The sequence below is a fragment of the Eretmochelys imbricata genome, chromosome 14 (assembly GCF_965152235.1).
Source record: "Eretmochelys imbricata isolate rEreImb1 chromosome 14, rEreImb1.hap1, whole genome shotgun sequence".
Lineage (NCBI taxonomy): Eukaryota > Metazoa > Chordata > Testudines > Cheloniidae > Eretmochelys > Eretmochelys imbricata.
Window position 1 is genome coordinate 38,834,562 of NC_135585.1, and position 26,927 is coordinate 38,861,488.

A 26,927-nucleotide genomic window follows, 5' to 3' on the forward strand; every position below is an offset into this window, starting at 1 on the left:
CCATTGGCAGGACTTATCTTCTATGAACTTATCTAGTTCTTTTTTGAGCCCTGTGATAGTCTTGGCCTTCACAACATCCTCTGGCAAAGAGTTCCAGAGGTTGACTGTGCATTGTGTGAAGAAATACTTCCTTTCGTTTTAAACCTGCTGTACATTAATTTCATCGGGTGACCCCTAGTTCTTGTGTTATGAGAAGTAACGAACACTTCCTTATTTACTTTCTCCACACCCATCATGATTTTACAGACCTATATCACGTCCCCTCTTAGTCGTTTCTTTTCCAAGCTGAATAGTCCCAGTTTTTATTAATCTCTTCTCATACGGAAGCGGTTCCATACCCCAATCATTTTTGTTGCTTTTTTCTGTACCTTTTCCAGTTCCAATATATCCTTTTTGAGAGGGGGCGACCACATCTGCATGCAGTATTCAAGATGTGGCAAACCATGGATTTATAGAGAGGCAATATGATATTTTCTGTCTTCTTATCTATCCCGTTCCTAATAAGCAACCTTTGAGCAAGTCCCCTGGGGTAAAGTTTTCAAACATGCCTAAGACTCAGACTTCAGAGGTATTTAGGCTCCTAACTCTCATGATTTCAGTGGACGCTAGGAGCCTAAATACCTTTGAGGATCTGTATTTAAGTGACTTAGGAGACATTGATGTTCAGCGCGACCAAGGTGTTACTGAAAATCTTACCCTTAGGCCCAGATAGGCACCTAACTCCCATTGAAACCCACACCCTTGGAGTCTAAGTACCCTTGAAGATCTGGTCCTTAATCTGTCTGTGATTCGGTCTCCCATGTAAAAAGAGGGGATCAGAATCCTTACTGTCTCCTGCCCTTTGTCTGTTTGGTCTATTTACACTGGGATCTCTTCAGGGTAGAGACTTTCTCACAGTGCATGCCTGCAGCTCTCAGCGCAATGGGCTCACAGTCTCCATTAGGATGCCAAGGTTCTGCTCTAATACAAAGACCACAACACAGGCAGGCTTTTCTGCAGCTGGACGGGGGGTGGCTGCTGAACCTCCACTCAGAGGAGCTGCACCAACCGGGGATGGGGTAATTTCACAGGAGAATGGCAGGGAAACAGCAGCAGGAGCTGTAGCCATTGGGATGAAGACAGGCTCAACTACCCTCAACCCTGCCCTGCCCAGGCTGGCAGAACCAGCAGCCCCATCAGAGAAGGTGCTCTCCCCACCCCAGGCATTACACAAAATAATTCTTTATTGAGGATTTGTCCAAAGCCCTGAAGCCGAGAGTAGCAAAGCCGAGGCCTGTTCCTGAGGAGGGCGAACCTCAGCATCTCTCTTCAGAGCCCCCTTGCTCCAGAGAAGGTGCTGGTGTCAGTCCTCTTGGCCCATGGAGAGTCTGCGCTCTACTGACTGTGGTGTGGGGAGGCTGCGCAGGGCTGCCTTTGCCTCCCTGTCCTCATACTCTCAGTACCTGGGCAGGATTTCAGATCTTCTGCTGCAGTCCCCCGCCATGGTTCAGTCATTATCCCCACCCCTCTGCTAAGCGCTTTATGTCCCACTCTCAGCAGAGTCCAGCTGGAAGGCAGGATCCTGCTGGGATCATCTCTGCCAACATCCCCCGTGGTTCAGCCCCCAAGCGCTGGTCAGACCTGGATCCCGCTCAGCATGGCTTGTTACTCGGCGGAGGCTGCGATGGGGGACACCGGCCGTTCTGCCTTCTCCGTTTTGCAATGGCTCGGTGCAGGGATCTCCAGCTGCTCTGTGGCAAGTGGGCACAGCACATCCGAGTGGTCCTTGGTTGGTGTCTCCTCAGTGAGGCTGGGGAGCAGGGATAGCGTGTCCCTGTTGCTAGGTGCTGGCATTTCCAGCGTGGGCTGGGCTGGGACGGCAGTCACCTCGGGATGGCTCTTGCTTTTGTGTGCGGTGACGTTGTCCTTCTTCTCAAACTTCTTGCCACAGATGTCGCAGGAGAACAGGTAGAAGGAGTCGGCGTCATGCTTCTTCATGTGCCAGTTGAGGGAGGCCTTCTGACGGCAGGTGAAGCCACAGATCTCACACCTGCGGGTAGGGAAGGCGATCAAGAGGAGAGTATGGAGAAAGCCGGGCAGGGAATCAGATGCATAGAGGAGACAGGAACATAGGAATTGTAGGCTAATCTGGCCTGCAAGTTAGGTCTGGTCCCGGGCTCTAATGGCTGGAGAACAGGCTTAAAACCTGAAGCAGGAGGTTTAATCTCCCTTCCAAAATTGCTATTGTTCATTATGGTTATTCTCAATATTCTTGTTTCCACATAAATGTCCCCTTTTTGGAATCTCACTAAACCTTTGGCCTCAGCAACTTCCTGTGGCAATGAGTTCAACAGGCTAATTCATTACTCCCCAAACTTTTGAGGATCGTGCCCCGCCCGTACCCCTGTCCGCGACCCGCCATGTCCTCCCCAGAGCCCGGGTTGGAGTGGTGCTGCAGCTTGGGGACTTTGGGAACCTCTGGTCTACAAGTATCTAATGGGTGTAGACATCAAGAGGGTGAGGGGGAGAGGCCTTGTCTGGGGTGTAGTTAGGAAGAGGGCCCGACAGCCCTAGGGACTGTATCCTCCAGAACTGGATCGATGGCACCTAATCAGGGATTTCCACCTTTGGCCTCTCAGTGCTGCAATTCTTAGGGACAGAGAAAGCTCAGCACAGAGGAAGAGACCCCAAGTCACAGAGCAAGCCAGTTGGGTTTGCTACTTACTGTATGGGTTTCTCCCCCGTGTGGATGCGTCTGTGGATGATCAAGTTGCTGCTGGTGCGGAAGGGGCGGGCACAGTACTCACAGATGTAATCCCGTTTGTCTGCAGCGGGGAGAAGACTGGGTTACTGGTTGTACTGGGCAGCAGGATGTAGGGCAGGGCATTTTACCCAGGTGGAAGCAAAAGCAGGGACGAGAGAAGGGCAGTAGTCCAAAGGGCAAAAAGCAAGGGGTTGCCAGAGCAAATATTGGTAGTGAGTCCAGGGCTGGAATGACAGTGGGACCTGCAGGTTGGGATTGAGGAGCAATGGCAGAATTGTGTGTGTAGGGGGAGCTCAGGACCAGACAGCAGAAGATTCTGTGGGTCCAGACTGAGATGCATTATTAGCAGCACTGGGTGTGGCTCCTGGGGCTAGAATAACAGCGCTGTTTGCAGGGCATGACTGAGAGGCACCTGCAGAGCTGGGGCTGGGTGGGAGGGAAACCCAGGGCTAGAATAGTAATGGGGGCTGTGGATCAGGACTGGGGAGTATCGGCAAAGGTCGAAAGGGGGAGGGGGCCCAACCCAGGGATGGAATACCAGGGGGCCTGTGGGTTGGGATTGAAATGCATTAGCAGACCTTTGTGATTGTGGGGCTGGAATTGAGGGGCATCTGGCAGATGATTGTGTAGGAGCTCAGGACGGGGACTGAAGGGCAGCAGTGGGGCTGGATTGAGGGGTACTGGCAGCGGTTTGTGTGTGTGTGTAGGAGCCCAGGACTGGACTAAAGCCCTGTGGATCTGGATTGAGGGGCCCTGAGAGAGCTGTGTGCGTGCTGAGGGGAGGGAGAGCCCAGCACCGTAGCAGAAAGGCAGGTGCTTTGAGGCTTTAGCCCCTGTGCTCAGGCATACTGACCGCTGTGCAGCTTCTCGTGCTCCTTCAGGTGTTTCTTGAAGTTGAAGGACTTGCCGCAGCTGGGCTCAGAGCAGGTGAAGGTCTTCTGGTGCACGTGCTGGTATTTCTTGTGGTGCTGCCGTTTGGGGGTGGGGGGGAAACAGAGGGTAGGGTCAGCTGCCGCCCAGAGACCCCACAGTCCATCCTCCCTGGTTCATACCAAACTGAGCGCCCTACCACAGAACTGGGAGTCAGAGGGAATGTTTGATTTGATTTTGGGGCTGGACCAGCAGCCCCAGTACAGGGGGTCTCCTTGGTGCCACTCAACTCTCTCTGTGGGACAGCAGAGGGAAACCATAACTCTATGACCCATTCAGCCCCCAGCCTGTCTGTGGAGGCTGCAGCAAAGGAGGCCAACTGGATCACGTTCCAGAGTCAACTGCAATCAGTGGGAATCTCACCATGGATGTCGATTGGCTCTGGGTTGGGGCCTTGGCTCTGATATAGAATCTTGTCCTGCTGGGAACTGAGGACACACAGACTCATTTCACTGAACAGCTAGTCAGATGGGAGCGACCGGGGCATATGTGACAGCTCCCATTTGGGCTGGGGATTGAAACGGGGATGTCCAGAATTAAAAGCATAAGTAGCTACAGATTGAACTATGGTAAGAGCATCGCAGACTCCTGTTCTCTGTGGATCAGGCACAGAGAGGGACCCGTAACATATGGTCACCGATGGGTCACACTGAACTGATTGTCAAGCCCACAGCTGGGCTGATACCATAATGGTTTTAGGCCACGTATCCCAACAGGGACCAGGCGGTGCTGGGGGTGGGTCAGGTGCCCCTCCCCACAGGTCACTGTGTCACTCACGTTCAGGTACTGGCGGTTGGAGAAGATCTTGCCGCAGCCCTCAAAGTCGCACAGGAGCATTTCGCGCTTGGTTGCCTTCCTGCAGAGAGGAGGGGGTGAGGATCTTGCAGGTTATTGATGGATGCAGGTCAGCAGCCCCTCGGTTCTCAAACCCTCCCTTGTCCTCTCCTCTCCATCTCCCCGCTGCAGGGGCAAGAGCCATGTCCGCTGCAGCCACCTCCCTGGATCTTTCCCTGCTCACCAGCTGCCTTCGTCACCTCTCCTCTGCAGCTTGTGATGTCTGGATAAAGCCCCCTTCATCTCCCTGCCTCACCGGCTCTCCAGCTCCTTTCCAAACTCTTTTTTCCCATCTATGCCCATCTGCTCTGGTCTCTTGGTCAGCTGTGCAAAGTATTGGGGGTGGAGTGGTGGACAGATTGGACAAAGCACACCACTAGCAACGGGGAAGGTGTGTGGGTTGGGGGCGCTAAAGGGTGGGTCGCATGCCCTGTGGAAGACGCCAACCGATGGGTGTGGTGGATATGCGAGAAACACCAGGGAGTATCACTGGCTGTGAGCCTATGCAGGGACACGAGAGGGGTGGTTGCAAGAGGGAATGGACAGGAGACCAAGTGGCAAGAGGACTGCACATCACTGGGGCCATTGAAAAGTATGTTAGGTAATGGGCTGTGGGAAGCAGCCCCTGGTGTGTGGCTCTGGGGCTAATGGGGCTTTTCCTCACCTCTAAGTCCAACTGGAATTGCGCTGCAACCCCCACCAAGAGGCCAATCCAGACAGAGCGGGAGATCCTACCCCTGCCCAACTACTTCCCTTTGCAGGAGGCACCACCGGCTGCTCAGTGGAATGGGGAGTCCAGCCGTGGGGAGCAGGGATACAAGGGACTGGTCTGCAGCCCAGCTCTGCTACTATAAGGGCTCTAGGGCAGGGCAGCCAGCAGAGTCATGTCCAGGGTTCCAGGCCAGCTTCCTACCTGATTCTTTTGGGGCCGATCTGGGCCACATCCTTGTTGCTCAGCTGTCCCCGCTTCTTGCGGCTGCAAAGGAAGAAACAAACTGATTGGGTGCTCCCAGAGGGGTGTGTCTCTCCTCCTCCTTTCTCCCCATGTAGTCTCCCTCTCCCCTGTCCTGTGTTTTCCTTTTCTGTACACCCTTCCCCATCTCCACCATGAACGTCTCTCTCTTCCCCTCATTGCGAGAAGGTATAGGAGACGAAGGCTGCCTGGCCTTCTCTAGGGCAGGGATCTCCAGCTACCAGCCTCCTCCTACAGGAAGGAGAATTTAGGGTGGCCACCCTAAGATTGCTCTGGCATCTTCCTGGACCTCCAAGTCTCACTGACACCCATATGGACACTGCGATGCCTGCCAGACACCGGGAAGAGCTCCAGTTTGACCCAGGACTACAAATTTCATGTCTTGAAGGTCAGGTCAGTGTAGAGGCCAGTGCTCAGATCCTCAAAGATCTTGAAATGCCTAAGTCTCATTGAAATCAATGGGAAATAGGCACCTAAACTTCTTTGAGGGTCGGGGCCTGGGTGTTTCCACAGACTGCTAGGCTTTAGATGTAGGCTGGGTACACACCCCTATCTTTCTGATAAAGGGTACCCCTGCCAAAAGGATACAGGGCTCTGTCCAGCTCACCCCCCAGGCTGCTGGAGTCACTAGGGTTCAAAAGTTAAAGGTTTATACAGTAGAACCTCAAAGTTACGAACACCTCAGGAACGGAGGTTGTACGTAACTCTGAAATGGTTCGTAACTCTGAACAAAATGTTATGGTTCTCTCAAAAGTTTACAAGAGAACACTGACTTAATGCACCTTTGAAACTTTACTATGCAGAAGAAAAATGCTGCTTTCCTTTTTTTTTTTTAAACAGTTTACATTTAACACAGTACTGCACTGTATTTCCCTTTTTTTTTTTTTTGTCTCTACTGGGGCCTGATTAATTGACTGGTCAGTTTGTAACTCTGGTGTTCATAACTTTGAGGTTCTACTGTAACTATAAAAACACACAGTCAACATCATGCCACAATATATAAATTGCTTTAAATCAACCTCTAAAATGTTCTCAGGCAGCATTTTTTGTACTTTGCCTTTCTGTACATTTTCAATGGATTTTTTTTGTTGGGTTGTGTGTATGTATGATGAAATGGATGTTTATTGACGTTGAACAATAACAATCTAATCTTTCCAAGCCTAAATATACCACAGGCGTGCTAGATACAGCAGGGCTCAGTGCTTTCCTGCTCCGTGAGAGGCTCCAAGACTCACAAGATAGTAAGCAAGCAGAGGACAACTTGCACAATGTTACCATCTTTGGGTCTCTGTGATAGCATATTTCTATATAAGTAACCTCAGTTTTTCTGGCATACAAAAACTATTACACATCGCAAGATCCTACATGTGTGTGTCTAACATGGCAAGGAAAAAGAAACTGTACAATGCTATATTTAGAAATAGCATGTGTTCCTACAGTTAATAGACTACACTGGAACATTATTGCACAAGAGGGCAGAATTGAGGTTACATATGCAGCCTTTAACCTTTGCCTGACTTCTGAGCACTCATGGTCATGGATTTCCAGAGGAGATGAGAACAGCTTGCTCCCCTGACTTTCAACTAGAATCTCAAGTGCTCAGTGCTTCTGAAAATTAGGCCTTAGTGGTCAGTTTTTCAAGAGGACTCAGAAGCTCCCGAGCCCCTGATGAACATTTGGCATAACCTAATGGCTTTTTTGGTATCATATTTCCCAGTTTTTAATTCAAGTAACAAGATGGACAAAACAATAAGACCGAAGGAGAAAGCATCACTCTACAATTTCAAAGCTCTGATGGCTTGTAATAGAGATGTAAACAGAAAATTTAAGACCTGCAATTCAGTGTGGATGTATTTGGTAGGACACCTCCTGAATGCAGTCATCCTAGGGTTCCTAGGCACTACGGTAATACAAATAATAATGAAATGATAATAAAACTTGACTAGGTCAGTAGAACCAAGCTGCTCTTGAATAAGTTCATCATTTGCACGATAAAAATAAAAAGCACTAAAAACCTTTAGAAAAATCCACTCTGGACATTAAATATGACAGAAAATGATTTTATTTCTGTACTGTTTGACAGTTATCTCATATACCTACTCCTCACCGCACAAAATAACTACAAGTAAATACAATGATCCTATGTTACAAACATGATTAAATATTATTATTTACCAACAATAAAAAGTCTTTAAACACACTGTATTGCAAAAAGGTATAATACAGTTAAGAGAGAAGGATACAGTCGTAATCCCATTAATCTAATATTTTTAAACACAGAGAAAGTTTGGTCACATATACTGTGACAAAGTTCCTCCTCTACTTTGGTGGGTATTGTGCTTATTGGCAGATTTGTTCCCCTTGGAGCTTCACGGCAGCCCTCAGTTTGGGCGTTTTCGTGAATCCACAGTCCAGGTCAACTCCTCCTGTGTCTGACCTGGAGTTTGGAGGTTTGGAGGCCCACCCTCTACTCCGAGTTCCAGCCCAGGGCCCCGTGGAATGCAGCTGTCTAGAGTGCCTCCTGGAACAGCTGTGTGACAGCTAAAACTCTCCGGGCTACTTCCCCATGGCCTTCTCCCAGCACCTTCTTTATCCTCACCATAGGACCTTCCTCCTGGTGTCTGATAATGCTTGTACTCCTCAGTCCTCCAACAGTCCGCGTTATCACTCTCAGCTCCTAACGCCTCTTGCTCCCAGCTCCTCACATTCACACCACAAACTGAAGTGAGCTCCTTTTAAAAACCCAGGTGCCCTGATTAGCCTGCCTTAATTGATTCTAGCAGCTTCTTGATTGGCTGCAGGAGTGGTTGGGTGAGATTCTGTGGCCTGCGTTGTGCAGGAGGTCAGATGAGATGATCATAATGGTCTCTTCTGACCTTAGTATCTATGAATCTATTCTAATCAGCCAGTCTGTCTTAATTGTCTCCAGAAGGTTCCTAATTGTTCTGCAACCTTCCCTGTTACCTTACCCAGGGAAAAGGGACCTACTTAACCTGGGGCTGATATATCTGCCTTTTATTACTATCCTGTAGCCATCTGGCCCGACCCTGTCACAAGTTTTATCTAATTTAAAATGTTCTTAAATCTTGCAGCCACTTCGCTTTTGTTGTTGTTGGTCAGTGATGGAATGTCCTGAAAAGAGAAAGAAGTTAGAAAATAGCAAAATTGTCATTTTGGTGAAGAAAACAGATGTTAAAAATCACGGACGATCTGCCATGTTCACTATGTAAGATGCAGGCTATGCAGCTTACTTTGCAAGTGCAAGTTGAGGCTGCTCAACGCTTTGCAATACCGTATATTGCACACAGGTATTGTCATCAGATTGGGATGACGGTACTTACAGAAAGAGATGAGAGTCATCTGCGAAGGAACACACACTCCAGTATGCGACGTGCTCTTGATGCGCTTTCTCTTGCTCCTCTGATTTTTTTTTTTTTCTGTCTCCATGTACCTAGCTGCTGGTATCATAATGGCTACAGCAAAAACCACACATCAATGTGTAACTTATTTGATCAAAACCATTACTTCCTTTAAACCTTAAAGGGACACCACAAACAAGTTCAGTCAATCTTTAAAATGTGTGAAAAGTTCAGGTGCTCTACATTTGATTTCAGTGGGAGTCTGATATCTATCCTATTTAGTTAGGCACGTTTGAAATCCCACTCAGCACTTACACACCTTTGAAAATCTGGCCCTAAAAGACGATCAACAGAGTGCTCTCAAATGCACAAAGTAAAGAAACTGAAGGGAAAAGAAAGATTTAGAGGGAAATAATATTTTTATTTCCAGTGATTTTGAAAGTTTTCAGACACAAGCATGATTTTTGAGTAGATGGTGTACCTCTAATGGTAAAATTAAAATGCTGCAGGGAGAGGAAGGGGCAGCGTAAATTAAATATATAATTTACCATTATTTTCTGTTGTGTTTCGATTAATGCCTCCAGAACTTGTTCTCTACTGGTAGCAAACTGTTACTTAGTTTCACAGCCCCTGTAAAACAGACATTAATAGACTTTCAGTATAGAACTGAAGTCACAAAAACATCTAGAAATGAAAAAGGCAGAAGATCCTTTACTGTGCATGTTAATACTTACTTGGTATCTGTTTGGGTTTATATTTTGGGGCTTCTTTCTCCCATAACTCCCACAAAAACATATAATCGTGAAGAGATAGTTGAGAATGGAAGACTGTTCACACTTAATTCAGCTAATTCCAAAGGAAATGCTTTTATACCTTCCTGTGTAATAAAAACATTAGAAAGTCTGGAAGGAAAGAGTTAGGGTCTATAATTAATTCCCTGGTGTTATGTAAGGCCGCAGTTCGAGAAGAGACTTAAGCATATGCTACTTTTTAGGCATATAAGTAGGCCCATTGACTTCTATGGGACTATCCATGTGTGTAAGCACAGGCACCATTGTCAGCCCTTGTGATTTTACTGAGAGTCTTGTGATATTTGGTGTTTTTCTTAAAGCCCCAGCTCCCAGAGTCAAGCGACCACCAGCGTTTATTTAGATACAATGAAAGTTTCTAGCCCTCACGTTTGGAAAAAAAACACATTGAAAATGTGTCCTGAGGGTGACTTAAAGGCTCAGAAACCAGAAGAGAAATTTAAAGAACCTATAATTTATTATTAGAAAAATCCAAAAAACCCCCAAACCACTCAAATCAAAGATTCATGATTTTTGAGATGTTACTCATTACTTCTGTACACTTGAGATCGGCAGTACTGACTTTTAAATACTTTGGTGACTTGGAGCCTAATCATTCACTAAGGACCTGACCCAACTCGCAGTGATTTATTGCAAGTCATTCCTCTCACTTCAGTGAAGGTTGCATTAGGCTCAGTCACCCCAAGCAGTTTCCAGCACCCACCCAAGCTTAACTTGGCTTCCTTGGATCTTCAGAGATTAACTCAACTATCAACATCATAGTACTGAAACCAACACATCTTCTCAGCAATGAGCAAATTTTCAGCATCATTTATCTAGAAATGTAGTAACAGAGGGCTCTTCAATCTAACAGACAAAGGTATAACAAGATCCAAAAGCTGGAAATTGAAGCTAGACAAATACAGATTATTAATAAGGCACATTTTTAACAATGAGGGTAATTAACCCTTGGAACAACTTCCCAAGAGTTGTGGTGGATTCTCCATCACTGGCAATTTTTAAATCAAGATTGGATATTTTTTTAAAAGATCTGCTCTTGTGCACACAAGAATTAACTCAGGGAAGTCCAGTGGCCAGCATTATGCAAGAGGTCAGACTAGATGATCACAATGGTCCCTTCTGGCTTTATAATCTAAGAAACAATACGCTAATGCATACATCATTTTCTGCATAAAAGTATTACAAATTCACACTAGCAGCTTCAGTGCAGAGAACCAGACACTACACTGCTGAATATTTATTATCATTGTGTGATGGAACCTTATGAAAACTACAGCATTAGTTTACTCCTGGGGGAATTCTGAGCCACTGCTCAAGTGCAGAATTAATGCCTCCTGGAGATATTTTTTCCCCCTGTAGAATAATTGATTCTGATGGGGAAGTGAAAGGAAACTGCAATTACACTTTTCACGCACTAGGGGCTGATGTGATGCCAGAAGAGAGGACAGCTAACTCACGGGTCAGAGCAACCAGCCATGGAGAGGGAGAAGACAGAGGCTGCCCTCCTCACACTGCTGTGCCAGGTGAGGAGGCACGGGATATGGAGGGGGGCAGAGTGGGACACATGGTGTTGTTGAGGCGGGTCACACAGACTGACGTTCCGGAGGGATAGTGGAGGGGGACAGTCTGGGGTGGGAGCAAAGGAGCTAGTGGGGTGACATCTTTGAGCCCAGGGCCGAATAGGAGTGGGGGTGCAGGGCCACATGGAGACGGGGGGGGAGGAAGGGTGCAGGGCCACATGGGGACATATGCAGAAATGAATGGCTGAATGGGGAGTGGGGATGCAGGGACACATGGAGACAGAGGCAGCAGATATGCCTGACTGAATGGGAGAGGCATGGGGGAGGTTCCCCAACAATCCCCACCCCGCAAAAAAACCTGTTCCATACTTCTCCCACCCACATCCACCAACCCTCCAGATTCACTTCCAGGCTCCTTCCCAGCAATTATTTCCCTCTCCCTCAGCTCCTTCATTACCCCTGAAATCCCCAAGCCTTTGTACTGCTTCTCAATGGTGTGGGAAATACATTTCTGTATTGTAGTTTAAATGAATTATGATCAAAGTTCTGTATTAATATGCCCGGTAGAGAATCTATTTGTCAAAAAACATTTCCTGAATCTTTTTGTTGTTGTTGTCTGTATTGTTACAGACATACTTGCTTACGGGTATTTGAAATAAATTACCAAAATAATTGAAACTGGCACGATTACATTGTATTACTTTGACAAATAAAATATGCAGAATTTTAAAATACTGTGCACAGAATTTTTAATATTTTGGTGCAAAATTCCCCCAGGAGTAACTACTTATACACTGAAGCCCTGTTTAGCCATTCGCCTCTTCCCTGGTGAGCAGGATAGTGCAGTACACTATGGCCACTTTGTACCACTTGGGCAACACAGAGGCCATGTTCTGGCCCCACATGGCCAGAGGAGAAATCCCTTTGTGTCAGTGGAACTCTCTCCAGGGAGGGATGGCTCCTGCGGAACCCTCCCTGCACTCTCTGGTGCTGTGGGGGGAGCTCTGATATATCAATTCTCCATTGATGTTAGGGATCTTATGACAGTGGTATGAGTTAGAGCAGTTGAGGAGCTTCTCTAAGTTATGCAGAGGGCAGACGGCGCAGGACCAGGGAGCTGCAACTGGTTCCATGACAGCTCCACCTGCATTGAATGGAGCTGTGATGTGGGCAAACTTCAGCCCTACTATATTCTCTCTGACTACCCAGACACTAGTACGCTTGTCTCCCTCGCTGTCCCCTAGTTTCATTACTGGCTCTATTACCATTGAAGTCAATGGAAAGAATTTCTATTAATGTCAACGGGCTTTGCTCAGGTCCTCACATGGCTCCCATCACAGTGGATAAGCATCCTCCGTGAGCAGCACTGGCTAGGTATACAGAAGCATTCGTCCATCCACTTAGCTGCATCTAATCAGGGGCTAAGCCGGCATAGCTATGGCGTTTAGGGGTGAGACAAGTTTCACACCCCTGAGTGATGTACCCATGTTGATCTACATTTTAAGTGAAGACCAGGCCTGAGACACCCAGCGTGGTGTGGTAGACAGCTCTGCGCTGGGAATTGGCTGCGGTTTGGTCTGACTGCTATTGTCAGGGGTCTGTAGTTTCAGAGCACAGGACAGCCCCACATACGCCCTCGGGCCTTTAGGTTAGCCAGCATTCGAAAACTTTGGGGTTGGGAAATGCAGTCACTTCTCAGATGGGCCCAGAGCCACTTGGATGATCGAGCTGAGATAGACAAACTGATCTCAACCCCTTCCTTCTCACTCACCCACTTCTCGCCTTCCTTTCTCCTCTCCCTATGTGCTCAGGCTCTCCCTCTTCACCTGGATTGGCCCTCTGCCTGTCTTCCCCCTCACCTGGATTGCACCGCCTTCTCCTCAGAGGGGCTGCCGTTGGCTGGACTCGCCTCGGTAGGCAGCTGCACACCCTTCACGGGTCTCTTGCGGCTCTTGTTCTGGCTTTGTTCTCTTTTCAGCTCGGAGTCACTGGATGGACAAGATGGACATAGGAACTGGTTACAACCTGTGAGAGGGGGCTCTCTAATGGCAGGTGAAGCTAGACATGGGAAACAGAGGAAAAGCAACCCAATGCCACTCAGGGAGAGGCACATAGACTAAAAGCATCTCCTCCAAGCCTGTGCTAAAGGAATCAATGTATTATTCCACGTTCACGTCAGGTTAGAGCTGAGAGTTTAGTCACACAACAGTCAGGGTTAGATTTGTCAGAGCAGCCTTCCCTCTGCAGAGTATGTTTAACAAATGGGTCTCTCGTTTCCAATATCAGGACAAAGTCACAAGGAAGCTTGGGAGGAAGGATGGGATTGTGGTTAAGGTACAAGACTGGGTGGCAGAACAGCTGGGTTCTGTTCCTAGCTCTGAAACTGACTCACTGTGTGGGTGAAATCAGGGGCCTTTGTCGATCAGATCCCCCTTGTGGCAAGGTGGGGAGCTACACCAACTTGGCTCCACCCCCTGATGCTATCACACCCAACTCTGTGTTTGTCAAGTCCTTGTTACAACCTGACTTTTCCTGGCCAGATCCTCAGCAGTCTCTGGCCCCTTCAGGGTGAAGGGGAGTCAGAAGTTCCATGGCTCTAGTAGGCGTTACTCAGCCCTAGGTCTCCTGCGTTTAGAACCTTCTTCTCCATAAGCCCCTGGCTGGAGTATGCAGGGGAGCCCAGGCCAGCCCAACTTACTGGGTTCAGCTCGGGGCCCGTTTGGATCAGCTAGAACCAGTCTTTGTCAGCCCCTTGCTGCTACCTCCTGCCTGTAGGCTTGCCATGCTTCTCTTTCTTTGGAGTGTTAGCAGTTCACCAGCCTGCTAGAGGGCGGCTCTCTAGCAGCTGCCTTTCCTCTCGGGAACTCCCCTTCTAACTGAGGTCCTTAATTTTTTTTATCATGCCCAGGTGCTTCCCTGCCTAATTAACTGCCTCCAGTTCCCTCGGGTGAACCTGAGGTGCCTCATTCCTCACTGTGGAGCCTGTCAGAGCTGGGCTGGTCCCTGAGCCTTCAAAGGGCCATCTACCCTCTGACACTGCAGTGGGCAAATCCCTTCCCCTCCTCTTACCAGTAATGAAAATAAGGTCCCTGCCCTGGGGAATTTACAATTCCAGGGCCGGATTCTGATCTCACTCATACAACGAGAATTAGGACCGCTCAGCAGTGGTGTTTAGGAGCATCCCGGGGTACCACAGCTACCTGTGAAATCAGAGTGAGGCCTTAATTATACTAGCAAAGTGTTGGCAACCACAAAGCAGGGAGCAGGTGGGAAAGGGCAGGGATCCAGGAAAAGCTACGGAGAGAGACACCTTGTTCTGTACGTGCCCTGTGGGTTCCTGGGTTAATTGTTAATGTACGAAAGGGCCACAGAAGGTGAAGGGACAGAAGACCAGGGCTGTGGAATTACGTCAGAACGAACATACACAGACTCTTTGTAAAGTGCAAGACTTCGGTCCAGCCTGGCAGCCCTTCAGAGAGCAGTGCAGTCAGCTCCCTCCCATCCCAGCTCTAGCATCCCTTACCTGTCCAACGAGGGGTGGTAATTCTTATCGCGCAGGTCGTCCGTGTAAGTGAGGTCATCTTCTTCGGTGAAGTCTTCATCCTCGTCCTCTTCCTCTTTGGGGTCAGGCACCTCCTCTGGTTTATCCTCCAATCCTGGTGCACTGCAAGAATCAGATGTCAAGAGAGGAGGTTGGACGGAAGTGCATCTCCCTGAGCCATGGCTCTGACGGGGAAATCTCTAGGGCTCTGTGGGTCCTGATCCCACCATCTCTCCTCACAGCCTGATGGCCATCCTGTCTACATGTCCCTGTCAGTCACTGGTCTCTCTGCTGAAGCTGTTCACAACAGCGCTGATGCGTAATAATAGGGATGGGGCAAGACTGTCCCACTGGGAACTGGCTTGAGAACTCAGCAGTTAATTTCATACCGGATGTTGTCAGACGGGAGTGACTCTGGGTCATTGCACTGCTGGGGATACAGGACAGCTCCTCTCTAGTCCCGGGAGCATACGCGCAGGGGATAGGTGAGCACCAGGGACAGATGATGAGAAGAGCCACCGTCACTCACCTCTCCGGCTCTATCCCTTCCATGCCAGCCTCTGCCTCTGCCAGGGGAGCTGTGGGGAGATAAACTAGGTGCAGTCAGTTGAAGGGTGAAATGGAACCATGAAGCTGAGATCTGCAGAGAAGGGACGGGGAAGGAAGGTGCAGTTGTGGGAGAGAGGTTGCAGGAAGGGTTTGGGAGGAGAGAGGAATGCGAAGTGAGAAGGCCCCGAGGAAGGGAACTAAATCCTCATTCAGGGTATAAACCAACCACTAACAGGCCAGAGAAAGGGGACTAGGAAGAAACTATAAACAAGTTGTTCCATAATTGTCCAATAGAGGGTTTCTTGCCCCTCCTATGAAGCACCTGATACTGGTCACTGAGGAATAAAGAGCTAGATGGACCCTGGTCTTATCTGTTCTGGCAGTTTCTGTGTTCCAGCACTCAGATGTGCTTGGCTGGACATCTGCCCTTGTTTCTCCACAGCTGGGGGACACCCACAGCCAACCCTCCCCTCGGGACCTGCAAGCTGGACGACTACATTTGAAAGCTTCACAGAAAGCAGGATACACCTGCCAACTAGGTCAGCAGCGTGAATAGCATAGGATGCCTGCCCTGGCTCCCAATTCACTCCCAGGACAGATGTGGATCTGAAAAGTTCTCCATGGAACTTGGGCCCTTGTCACTAAAAAGACCTGCCTCTCTCCCCATGAATAGCAGGGACACGCTGGGTGCTTTCACTAAGGCCACATCCTCACTTCAAGCCAGTGACCTGGTCGGTTACAACACAGTTAAAAGACGTAATAAAAAGGAGACCTACCCACATTCCTGGAACGGGGCCCCGGGACTCAGTGACCCACCCTTGTCTCTGTAACTGACTTAAATCTCTGAACCATCCAAGGCTTCAGCCTGGTTTTAGGGTAAATGGTTAGTCCTGAAGCTGTAATGTGATGGGGCCTGGGATGCCAATGATGGGAACATTTGGGTGTTGGGGTCTGGCAAAGTGGGTCCCTGCCTCTTTAACTCATTTCTCCTCTTGACTCGAAGGGGCCTGAATCTGCTGACTGATGGTCAGGGTCTGGTGTCAGGCTCCTGTACTGTCCAGGGGTGGGGGCAAATGTAGGGGGATAGGGACTAGTTTAGAGGAGGGTGGTTATTATTACAGGATCCCTATCATCACTATGGATGGAGCTAAGACTCATGGGTTGCTCGTTTGCTTAACAGGGTCCAGCTGATCACTTTCAGATAGAGAGGGGGTGATGTAGGGTCGAGGAAGGGCTATCTGAACTTGTATTTCCAATGTACGGGGGGAGCCAGCTAGCCTGGCTGGGAGTGCCATGCGGGGTTGGAGTCAACGGGGCAAAAGAAATCAAGGACCAGTGGAGAGAGGGAGGAGGAATCCCAGTTTTGGCTGGACAGGAGGAGAAGGTTGTGGGGCCCTGGGAAAGAGAAGACTGGTCAGCTGCATCCATTTTGCCACCACATGCTTGCATGGGGATCCGGGAATAGGGGGGGTCCTGCTCACTCCCTCACCTGCGTCAGTGTCTGTGTTCCCTTCTCCTAGCTCTCCACCGTGGTCCATGCTGCTGGTAGATGATGGAGCTGCCATTCTCTCCACCACTGCACTGTTCCCAAGGGGGTTGGGCTCCACCTTAACCACCTTTCCAGAGGAGTCCTGGGCAAGTGCTGCCCTGCGGAGCGAGCGCCTGCGGCTGGTAACTGGGGAAGGTGGTGGGCTGGGCCCTGAGCTGGCTCCTCTTTCCTTGCGTTGGGAAGTGGCTTTGTCGGGCTGTGAGCTACCTCCCGGTGGCTGCTCTTCTGGTGCAGGGGGGCCCCAGGAGAAGGTGTGTCCAGCCATGCACTCCCACACTAGACTTCCTGGGGCTCCTTTGCCTCCTGGTGAGGGGGTCTTCACATTGGGGATAAAGCTGCACTCCTGGCTGTGAACATGAGACAGGACGACCAGGCGCTGCAGGGCATCCGTAGGGAGGGCGCTGGGATCTGAGCCACCCTGCCCTGGGGGAGAGACAGGGAAACCACATGTAAACCACAGGGTTCCCCTAGCACCATATAACCTGTCTATCCCTGCCTATAACCCAAGAACCCACGGGGGACACTGCACCATCCCAACATTTACCCCAACCTCTCCATATAATCCTACCCCTAAGGGTGCCACAGCACCAACCCCTCCTCCCCCATAACCCAACTTCCTGGTCGTGTGACTCTAAGCACCCCTGTATTCATACAAAGAAAAGGAGTACTTGTGGCACCTTAGAGACTAACCAATTTATTTGAGCATGAGCTTCCGTGAGCTACAGCTCACTTCATCGGATGCATACCGTGGAAACTGCAGCAGACTTTATATACACACAGAGAATATGAAACAATACCTCCTCCCACCCCACTGTCCTGCGGGTAATAGCTTATCTAAAGTGATCATCAAGTTGGGCCATTTCCAGCACAAATCCAGGTTTTCTCACCCTCCACCCCCCCACACACAAATTCACTCTCTTGCTGGTATTAGCCCATCCAAAGTGACAACTCTCTACACAATGTGCATGATAATCAAGTTGGGCCATTTCCTGCACAAATCCAGGTTCTCTCACCCCCCTCCAAAAAACACACACACAAACTCACTCTCCTGCTGGTAATAGCTCATCCAAAGTGACCACTCTCCCTACAATGTGCATGGTAATCAAGGTGGGCCATGTCCAGCACAAATCCAGGCTCTCTCACCCCCCTCCAAAAAACACACACACAAACTCACTCTCCTGCTGGTAATAGCTCATCCAAAGTGACCACTCTCCCTACAATGTGCATGGTAATCAAGGTGGGCCATGTCCAGCACAAATCCAGGCTTTCTCACACCCCACCCCTTTCCCCCCCCCCCGGGACACACACACACACACACACACACAAACTCACTCTCCTGCTGGTAATAGCTCATCCAAAGTGACCACTCTCCCTACAATGTGCATGGTAATCAAGGTGGGCCATGTCCAGCACAAATCCAGGCTTTCTCACACCCCCCCCCCCTTTTTCCTCCCCCCCAGGGACACACACACAAACTCACTCTCCTGCTGGCAATAGCTCATCCAAACTGACCACTCTCCAAGTTTAAATCCAAGTTAAACCAGAACATCTGGGGGGGTGTGGTAGGAAAAAACAAGGGGAAATAGGCTACCTTGCATAATGACTTGGGGGGGGGTGAGAAACCCTGGATTTGTGCTGGACATGGCCCACCTTGATTACCATGCACATTGTAGGGAGAGTGGTCACTTTGGATGAGCTATTACCAGCAGGAGAGTGAGTTTGTGTGTGTATGGGGGTGGGGGGGTGAGAAAACCTGAATTTGTGCTGGAAATGGCCCACCTTGATTATCATGCACATTGTAGGGAGAGTGGTCACTTTGGATGAGCTATTACCAGCAGGAGAGTGAGTTTGTGTGTGTGTTTTTTGGAGGGGGGTGAGGGGGTGAGAGAACCTGGATTTGTGCAGGAAATGGCCCAACTTGATTATCATGCACATTGTGTAGAGAGTTGTCACTTTGGATGGGCTATTACCAGCAGGAGAGTGAATTTGTGTGTGTGGGGGGGTGGAGGGTGAGAAAACCTGGATTTGTGCTGGAAATGGCCCAACTTGATGATCATTTTAGATAAGCTATTACCCGCAGGACAGTGGGGTGGGAGGAGGTATTGTTTCATATTCTCTGTGTGTATATAAAGTCTGCTGCAGTTTCCACGGTATGCATCCGATGAAGTGAGCTGTAGCTCACGAAAGCTCATGCTCAAATAAATTGGTTAGTCTCTAAGGTGCCACGAGTACTCCTTTTCTTTTTGCGAATACAGACTAACATGGCTGTTACTCTGAAACCTGTATTCATACACTGCACACTACTGGAATAACCTTTGTACAACATATGCCTTATAAGGAATCATTTGAAAACTAATAACTCACTGATCACTAATATTCTTGTGTGATGTATGGATGCGATGTGTATTAAGAGTTATGGATATAGACTAGAATTGTGACTAAAGTATGTTTAAATGAGACATGTCAGGGGGAGCTGTAAATAGGTCTGCCCTAGACAAAGGAATGTGTTTGCTTCTCTGAACAGCAGCCAGGCTGTCAGTGAGAGACAATGAAGGTCCATTTACATATCAAATACCCAGAGCTATCAAGCCAACAAGTGGGGGAAGAGACAGCATGGGGTCTATGCCCAAGCAGGAGAGAGAAGCTTGGTCCGGGTTTTACTTTTCAAAAAATATATTGCCAAGTTCACTGATCTATAAAGGTGGGGTTGGGGGTGTTTGAACCTCAAGTGATAAGCAATTGAATCAACTGATTGTATACAATTTTACCGACAGTACCAGGAAGTGTGAGCCAGTACGACATCATGCATCAACTATGGGAAAGGGACTGAGAGACTTTTTCCATTAGACCATATGAACTGGAACCATAAACTCACTGAACATTAAATCCCACCAAATGAGGGTAAATCCATCCTCATCATCGTATCCACTCATTATACTCCATACCTGATCATAGCCATTATATGAACAACATACCCCCATATCTCAATGTCTGTACTTTGACCCGTTAAACTTTTACCCCAAATCGGGGAGATTGCAGATTATGTATTCCTTACGCCACCCATTTCCTAAAACGAATTTCGCACCCCTTGATAATCTGTACCTTATTCCCTGATAACCAGAAACTTCTATGCTTAAACTGTGTACCGTTTTCTTTTTACTTCAACATTTTCTTATTAAAATTATTAAATTTGTTAAAAGTGCATAGAGTGAGGTCTTTTCTAAAAGCTAGTAACACACTGGTAAAATCATTGTGAAATGTATGCATAAACACAATATGAGAAAATATGGATACTTAATGATATCATGCTTTAAAGTCTGTGGTCAAACAGGGAGAAACTGGTCCCCATCCAGACAGGAGCTAAGGTAGCTGTCTACCTGTTTAGAGTGAAATTAAGCAAGCTGTGACCAAAAACAATGGAAGCCCTATTTACATAGAAATCAGCAGGGGGATGGGAAGTCCACAGGATGGAAAGAACACTGTGAGGTCACTCTGCCTCTTGACACAAAGTCATTGAACTTTGGAAGATATAATCAAAGAGAGAAGCCATGCCTGGCATCCCATCACTAGACAGACACAAGGGAACAGAACTCTTACAAGCTGAGAAAGATGGGCCCTTCAACCAAGGGAGGGGTTGAAGTCTCTGGAAACTGAGTATAAGCGAGAAACCTGCTTAGGCAAAGATCTTTCACCTAGGAAGACAAGGAAAGCCAATATCTTGTACTTCTGTGGAAGGTCCTGACTGAGGGAAAGTGAACCACGGCTTTGAAGAAGGAAGCTTGGTGAGAAAAAACATTTTGAACAAAGCCTGTCCCTCGCTAGATTCAGTTTTAGACTTTTCAATCCATGTTTTCACTTTTATTTGCTTATTTCCCTTTCTAACTTTATTCCTTTCACTTGGCATCACTTAACCTATGTCCTGCTAATAAACTTGTTTGATTTTTATTATAAACCAACTCAGTGCTGTTTGCAGGGAAGAGTTTATTTATCCTGGTTAGTAAACTGTGATGTACTTTTGTCTCTTTAAAGGAACAAGCTGACCATTATTTCTCTGAACTGTCCAGGAGAGGGCTGGACATTGCAGAGCACATAGTTTTGGGAAAATTCAGGACTGGGAGAGTGTTGGGCTCAACTTGCTGGTTGTAACCAAGACTGGTGGAAGACAGAGTAGGGCTGTAGACTCGCTGCTGGGGTCAGAGTTGCTGAACCCAGGCTGTCTAGCACACAGACACTCAGGGTGTAACTGCATACTTGTAGGCTAGCTGTGAGCATCCCAGGCTGTGGGATGCAGCAGCAAAGCACTGTACAGGACCCAGGGTTGCAGGACAAGCGGTGACACAACCCCTTACTGGTCTGGAACACACCCAACCCTTTGACAGTGGAGTAGGCGAAATAAGATTTATACACAGCTTGCTATTTTAACTGAGGTTTGCACTCCAAGCACTAGTAGAATAGTTTTAAGTATTTTTCAGGTGAAAAGGCTGGGGAAAGTCAAAGAAAGGTTACTGTTTTATTATTTTCTGTTTATTTCAGGGAAGGAAATAGAACAAAGGAAAGCATAAAGATGAGTCACAAGCAGAAAAGGCAGTAGGAGAAAAGAAGCAGATGCTGAGCTCACCAAGAAGCAATCAAAAGAGCTGTATGCACAGTGAGGTCTTTCAGCAGCTGATCAGAAGCAAACGGAGCTAGTGGTCATGCTGCACTCATATGCCATAAGGAAGGATGGGGCACCTGCTCCAAACCAGGGGCCGGAGCGGGTCCCTTTTTCTACTACAGGGCATGCTTGTAGGGTGGCTGTGAGCATCCCAGGCTGTGCACTGCAAAGCATAGGCGCCCAACCCCACTCTGCCCCCAGCCTCGCCCCGACTCCACCCCTGCCCCACCCCCATTCCAACCCCTTCCTCAAATCCCTGCCCTGGCCCGCTTCTTCCCCGCCTCCTCCCCCTCCCTCCTAGAGCTTGTTATGCTGCAAAACAGCTGTTTTGTGCCAGCAAGTGCTACGAGGTAGGTGGAGCAGGGATGCAGGCATGCTCAGGGGAGGAGGTGGAGGTGGGGTGGGGAGGGGAGCTTGGCTGCCGTTGGGTGCAGAGCACCCACTAATTTTTTCCCCATGGGTGCTCCAGCCCCAGAGCTCCCACGGAGTCGGCATCTATGCTGCAAAGCACTGTAGGACACCCAGGTTGCAGGGCAAGTGGGACACAACCTCTTACTGGTCTGGATTGTACTCTGAACTCCATGACAGGGCGCCAGAGCACCACCCCCCTAATTAACTCTAACCCCCTGTGATGGGATGTACAAACCCTATGCTGGGGAACAGAGGGTTAAGGACCATCTGTGGGCCCTGGAGGCTCCACCCAGCTTCATCTGTTGGGTGTGCTCACAATGCACATGGAGCTTGAAAGGGCACTGCACAGCTCAGCCTGGGTGGTCAGTGCAAGGGAGCAGACCTTCCCTGGTAGCTCCTACAGGGATACAGCAGGAGTTCCATACTGCCTGAAGAAGACCTCAATACGGAGCTGCAGGCCACCATCAGAGAGACAGCAGAGTGAGGGTGAGGAATCTCCGGACCCCTTGCAGTTGAGTACGTGTTGCAAGTCAATAACCAGGCCCTCACTGGGGCTCTAGAGAGGCAGGGGGCACTGGAGGAAGAAACCTAGGGAGCAGACTTAGTGATACCCTTGAATTACCAGCCCCAGGGTCAAAACCAAGTGGAGCGGTGGGCCTAGGTTCCCCCGCTGCCAACCCAGACTTGAGCCACTAGGTGCTACTGCTAAACCATAGACTTGAGCCACAAGGGGGTATAGAGAGTTAGTGCCCCAAACACAAGGTGATCCCCCCATCATGCCCAGTCATATAACCCAGCACCACTGGGGCTGAAGCACAGTCTACCCCCACCATGTAATCCTTCTCCCTGACATGACTGTCACTAAAGGGGGGATTCCCCCACTGCACCTCCCTTTTTAGAAGGACACTCAAAGCTGCATACCCCTCCCCACAAGGAGAAGTGCGTGCAGAGTCACAGAGACCCCATTTGGGCAGGAGAGATGCCTACCTGCACTCAGGACGCAGCCCTGTGAAGTGTACCTGCAGCAGAGAGAGGTGGGGACAGAAGGTGAGATATTGAGTGAACAGCGAGGGGCAGGGAGGGAACCCTGAAAACACAGATCCTGCACCCCCTGGCTGAGCCCATCCACCCAGAAGACAAAAAGGAACCTGCTCCATGACCTCCATCAGCCCACCCCAAAATCTCAACCACCACATGGGACAGGCATCAAGGTCAGACGCCAGTTAGGGTGCAATGGGGGAAATTGGGGGAAAGGACATATTGGAGCTTGTCAGGGTAATTGGTGGGGGCATGACTGGGACAGCAGGAACCTGTGAGGATCTGGGAGGGATGCACAAGGGGCTCTGTGGGGAAACGGGGGCTGTGAGGAGGGTCGGCCCTGTTAGGGGAAGGTGTGTGGGAGGTGGACTGTGAAAGAAATCAAGGGTCTCCTATGTCCATTCTACAGAGCCCCCCCTCCACTTCCTTCTCCTCCCATAGGACCTATCTCCCACATCCTGGCCCCTGCTGTGGGACCAGTACTCTCATCCCTCCCTCTCACTCCTCACCGGTCGATCAGGTACTTGGCCAGCTGGGAGTGCAGGGAGAATCCCAGCTGCTCCTTGAGCCGGCACCACTGCTCCAGGTGGCCCCCGATGCGGATGCGGCACTTGCTGCGCCGGGCGTCCAGCTCCTTGCGCTTCTGTTTGCGGATACACTCAGAGGCCTGCTGGCGGCCCTGCCGCCTCTGCTCCATCCTCCCACCAAGGATGCTGCCCACCTGGGAGTGGGGAGAAAGAGACTAGGGAGTGAGCTGCAAACCCCTTGGGGCTGCACAGAGGGAGTGGGGCAGAGATCCTGTCTGTGGTGCAGTGGGAGGCACACTGAGACAGATATAGAGGACAGTGAGTCCAACTAGGGCATTACTGGGGGTGAGGAAAGCATTTGAGAACTCAACTAGTAAAGACTGTACCCAACAAAAGAAATAGTGTGGGGGGTGAGATGGGTAAGTCAGGAAAAGGCAAGGGGAATATCCCAAGAAGAAAAGGGTCTGAGGGTGGGAAGGAAAAGGGACTATCACATCGTTAGGGTCCAGGGGGATAAGGGGTGTGGGGGACAAGCCTCCCAGAGACATTCTCAAAGGCCTCTTCCCTCTCCTGCTGTATTAGTTTGTCTAAAAGTAATCAGTTTAATCAATAATACCCAACCCCTTTCCCACCAAAGGAGTAAATCGATCTATTTGTTCCTTTTTCAGTGCCCTTGACTTGCTGCTCCTCGCAATGCATCCCTGGGACCCACTGTGCCCTGCCCTTCTCACCACATGGGGGACAGAGGTACCCAATGCCCCACTCCAGCCTGCCCCAGTAACATTCCCTGAACAAACCCAGGGCCAGGCCCCACACCTATCCTGCACCAGGTACACCGAGACAGATACAGGGGGCAGTGAGCCACATCGGCCCTGGGCTGCCCATGAACCATACAGCCCTAGAGCTGCCACCCCACACTGGCTGCCCTCCCCCCTCCATGGCCCCTCAGTGCTGCCCGGTCCCTCCCACCAAAGCCCCTCCTCAGCTCCGCCCACCGCCCCACCCCTATTCCTTCGACCCATCCTGACCCACCCATTACAGCCCATCCCCTTTTCCTCAACCCCCCCGCATTACCATAGTCCCTCCAGTATTCATCAGCCCCGCCCCTCCCCTTCTCAGACCCACCCCTGTTCCTCTCAACAGAGCCCCGCCTCAGCTCCACCCACCACCCCGTCCCCACCACCATAGCCCCGCCCCTTTTCCTCAACCCCGCCTCTGCCCCGTCAGAGCCCTGCTCTTGCTCCTGCCCTCTTCCACCAGGGCCCTCTCCTCTATCCCCACGGCCCGGATCACCCTCCCCTTCCCTCAAGCCGCGCTTTCCGCCGGACGCCTCTGGCCAATTAGAGCGAGGCGCGCGGCAGGAGTGGCCGTTGTGTAGCGAGAGGTGGGGGCGCGCGCTAATCCCCCTTTGCTTCCCCCCTCCCCAACTGCCTCTTGCGTTTTTTCCGCCGTGGTACCTTAAAGTGGGCCCGTCGGGGCACAGCGCGGGATATGGGCGTTGGGGCAGCACCGGGCCCCGCTCCGTACCCCCGAGCCCTTCACCCCTATCCTTGAGCTTACCCCGAGGAGGGGAGGGCCCACTCTGGGGCCGTGTCCCCTTTAAGAGACAGACCCCTCCTCCCCCAGCGCTTACACACCGCTGGCTGAGACCGTGACAAGATGGCGTCACACCACCAACTCCACAAGCGCGGAAGGAGCGCGCATGCGCCGTGGACTCTCTCCGGCCGATAGCGAGAGAGTGGGGCCCGGTGCATAACGGGAAATGGAGTCCTGCGCGCAGGGCCTGACGGGTTTTCGCGTCTCCAGCTCACGGCCGAAGGGCACCTTGGCTCTCACAGGGGCATCATGGGAGTTACAGCATTTATCCATGCTGGAGTTCGATGTTGTCCTCTTTCCCCCTACCCTGATGCATGATGGGAACTGTAGTCTTGTGCCCTTGGTGTATGATGGGAGCTGTAGTCCTCAGGCTCCCGTTCAGCAAGGGACTGAAGCACCTGCCTGACTGGGAACACATGAGTACTCTTGATTGTAACGGTGCTATGGATGCATTGAAGTATACTCCTGGGGGAATTCTGCGTCACTGCTGCAGAATTCATGTCTCCTGCAGACTTCTTTGCTTCCCCACAGAAAAATGACTTCTGATGGGGAAGCAAAGGGAAGCAAGAGTGGTCACGTGCCCCTCCCCAGCAGTGCAAACAGTGCGGTTGGGGCACCAGGAGCAGCTGGTAGAGACCTAAATCACCGCCGGGAGGAGCGGGGCACTGAGCTGTGTCTGTGAGACACACACACACACTGTCCCTCTCACTCGCTATTGCAGTATGCTCAATGTGCAAGAGCAGGGCTTTGGGTGTTTCTGAGGAGGTAGGCATGGGGCAGGCTCTGTCTCCACAGGCAGAAGAGAATGTAGCAGCCTGCCTGCTTAGTGAATTGTTCCCATTGTCTTTGTGAATTCCCGCAGGAGTATAAAACAGGTGTAAACATTTTAAGGCTCCTTTACTTTGCCAGAGTGGTGTAAAGGACAGTATGGCCTTACAAATGCTTATGCTGCTTTAGTGATTAGAACTGGTCTAAATTTTTGGAGTGAAAAAATTTCCCATCAGAATGTGCTCCAAGAAGTGTTTGCTACTGACCTTTCTGGAGTTGGTCAGTAGCTAGTATAAATTGAGTTTGATTCCCCAGCGCTCACTTGCTTTTCAGTTGCCTATGATGTAACACTGAGCATATGACTTTATGTATTTGTTGACTAATAACTAGAAGTAAAGGATCAAACCTAGCAACATTACTATTAGAGAAAGGGGTTTGGCGATTTCCTCCAATGCTCCCTACTCCCATTCTCTATAAATTGTATTGTAGTTGAAATAAATTACCTATATTATTGAAACCAGTGTGATTATACTGCATTATTTTGACAAATAAAACATGCAGCATTTTTAATTTTTTGGCAAAGAATTCCCCCAGGAGTATTAAGTACCTTCCTGAACTGAGGCCTTAAAGAGCCCGGAAATGCAACTCCATGGCCCCATCATCCTCTGTTTGGGGAGGATTTTCTGGTCTCAAAAAGGAAACGGAAACTATAGCCTGGTCTGTGTCTAAAACTTAAAGGAGTGTTGCTCCACCAGCCAAAAAACCAAAATCCATGCCTCACTGCTGTACTTATACCTTTCCCCATAGCCCCTCTCTTCAGTGGAGCAAGAGGCTGTGCAGGTGGTTGTGGTGCTGGCCTGTGAAGGAAAAGAGGTCAGGGAGTCTTTGTTCTGCCATGGGCTTTCTGAGTGCCCTTGGGCAAGTCACTTAGCTTTTCTGTGTCTCGGTTCCCCATCGGAAAGTGGGGATAATAGCACATCCCTGCCTCACAGCAGTGTGGTGAAAATAGGTAGATGAAATATTGTAAAGTGCTTGGAAGTTTACTGATGAAATGCCTCTCTAAGAAATAGACATTACGATAACAAGGTCTTGGTTTCCATGTCCTTTTCAGGAGCCTGACCCTTTG

General features: G+C 49.7%; 1 protein-coding gene across 4 annotated transcripts; it reads right to left on the minus strand.

The window, feature by feature from the left end:
- Positions 1-1,205: 1,205 nt before the first annotated feature.
- On the minus strand, positions 1,206-25,710 carry ZNF692 (zinc finger protein 692). Of its 4 annotated transcripts, none has more exons than XM_077834212.1 (12): positions 25,075-25,710; positions 23,420-23,631; positions 22,860-22,891; positions 16,748-17,230; positions 15,239-15,287; positions 14,692-14,832; positions 13,028-13,156; positions 5,421-5,483; positions 4,451-4,529; positions 3,597-3,711; positions 2,705-2,804; positions 1,206-2,029 (listed from the first exon to the last, which is right to left on the minus strand). In XM_077834212.1, exons 1-12 carry the CDS (start codon positions 25,189-25,191, stop codon positions 1,645-1,647), a joined length of 1,905 nt encoding a protein of 634 aa, XP_077690338.1. In that variant the 5' UTR covers positions 25,192-25,710; the 3' UTR covers positions 1,206-1,644. The 4 variants fall into 4 exon arrangements, with proteins under 4 accessions (XP_077690338.1, XP_077690340.1, XP_077690339.1 ...); XM_077834214.1 differs by having other exon boundaries at positions 24,998-25,137; XM_077834213.1 differs by having other exon boundaries at positions 24,895-25,129.
- Positions 25,711-26,927: the final 1,217 nt, after the last annotated feature.

What these genes read in the sequence shown, in the direction of transcription:
- ZNF692 (XM_077834212.1), bottom strand. Translation starts at nt 25,191, where the DNA reads ATGCACCGGGCCCCACTCTCTCGCTATCGGCCGGAGAGAGTCCACGGC. An exon ending in GAACACAGACACTGACGCAG is followed by an intron (nt 15,288 to 16,747) that starts GTGAGGGAGTGA and finishes ATCTCCCCACAG; the next exon opens with CTCCCCTGGCAGAGGCAGAG. An exon ending in ACGGGGGAGAAACCCATACA is followed by an intron (nt 2,030 to 2,704) that starts GTAAGTAGCAAA and finishes CCCTACCCGCAG; the next exon opens with GTGTGAGATCTGTGGCTTCA.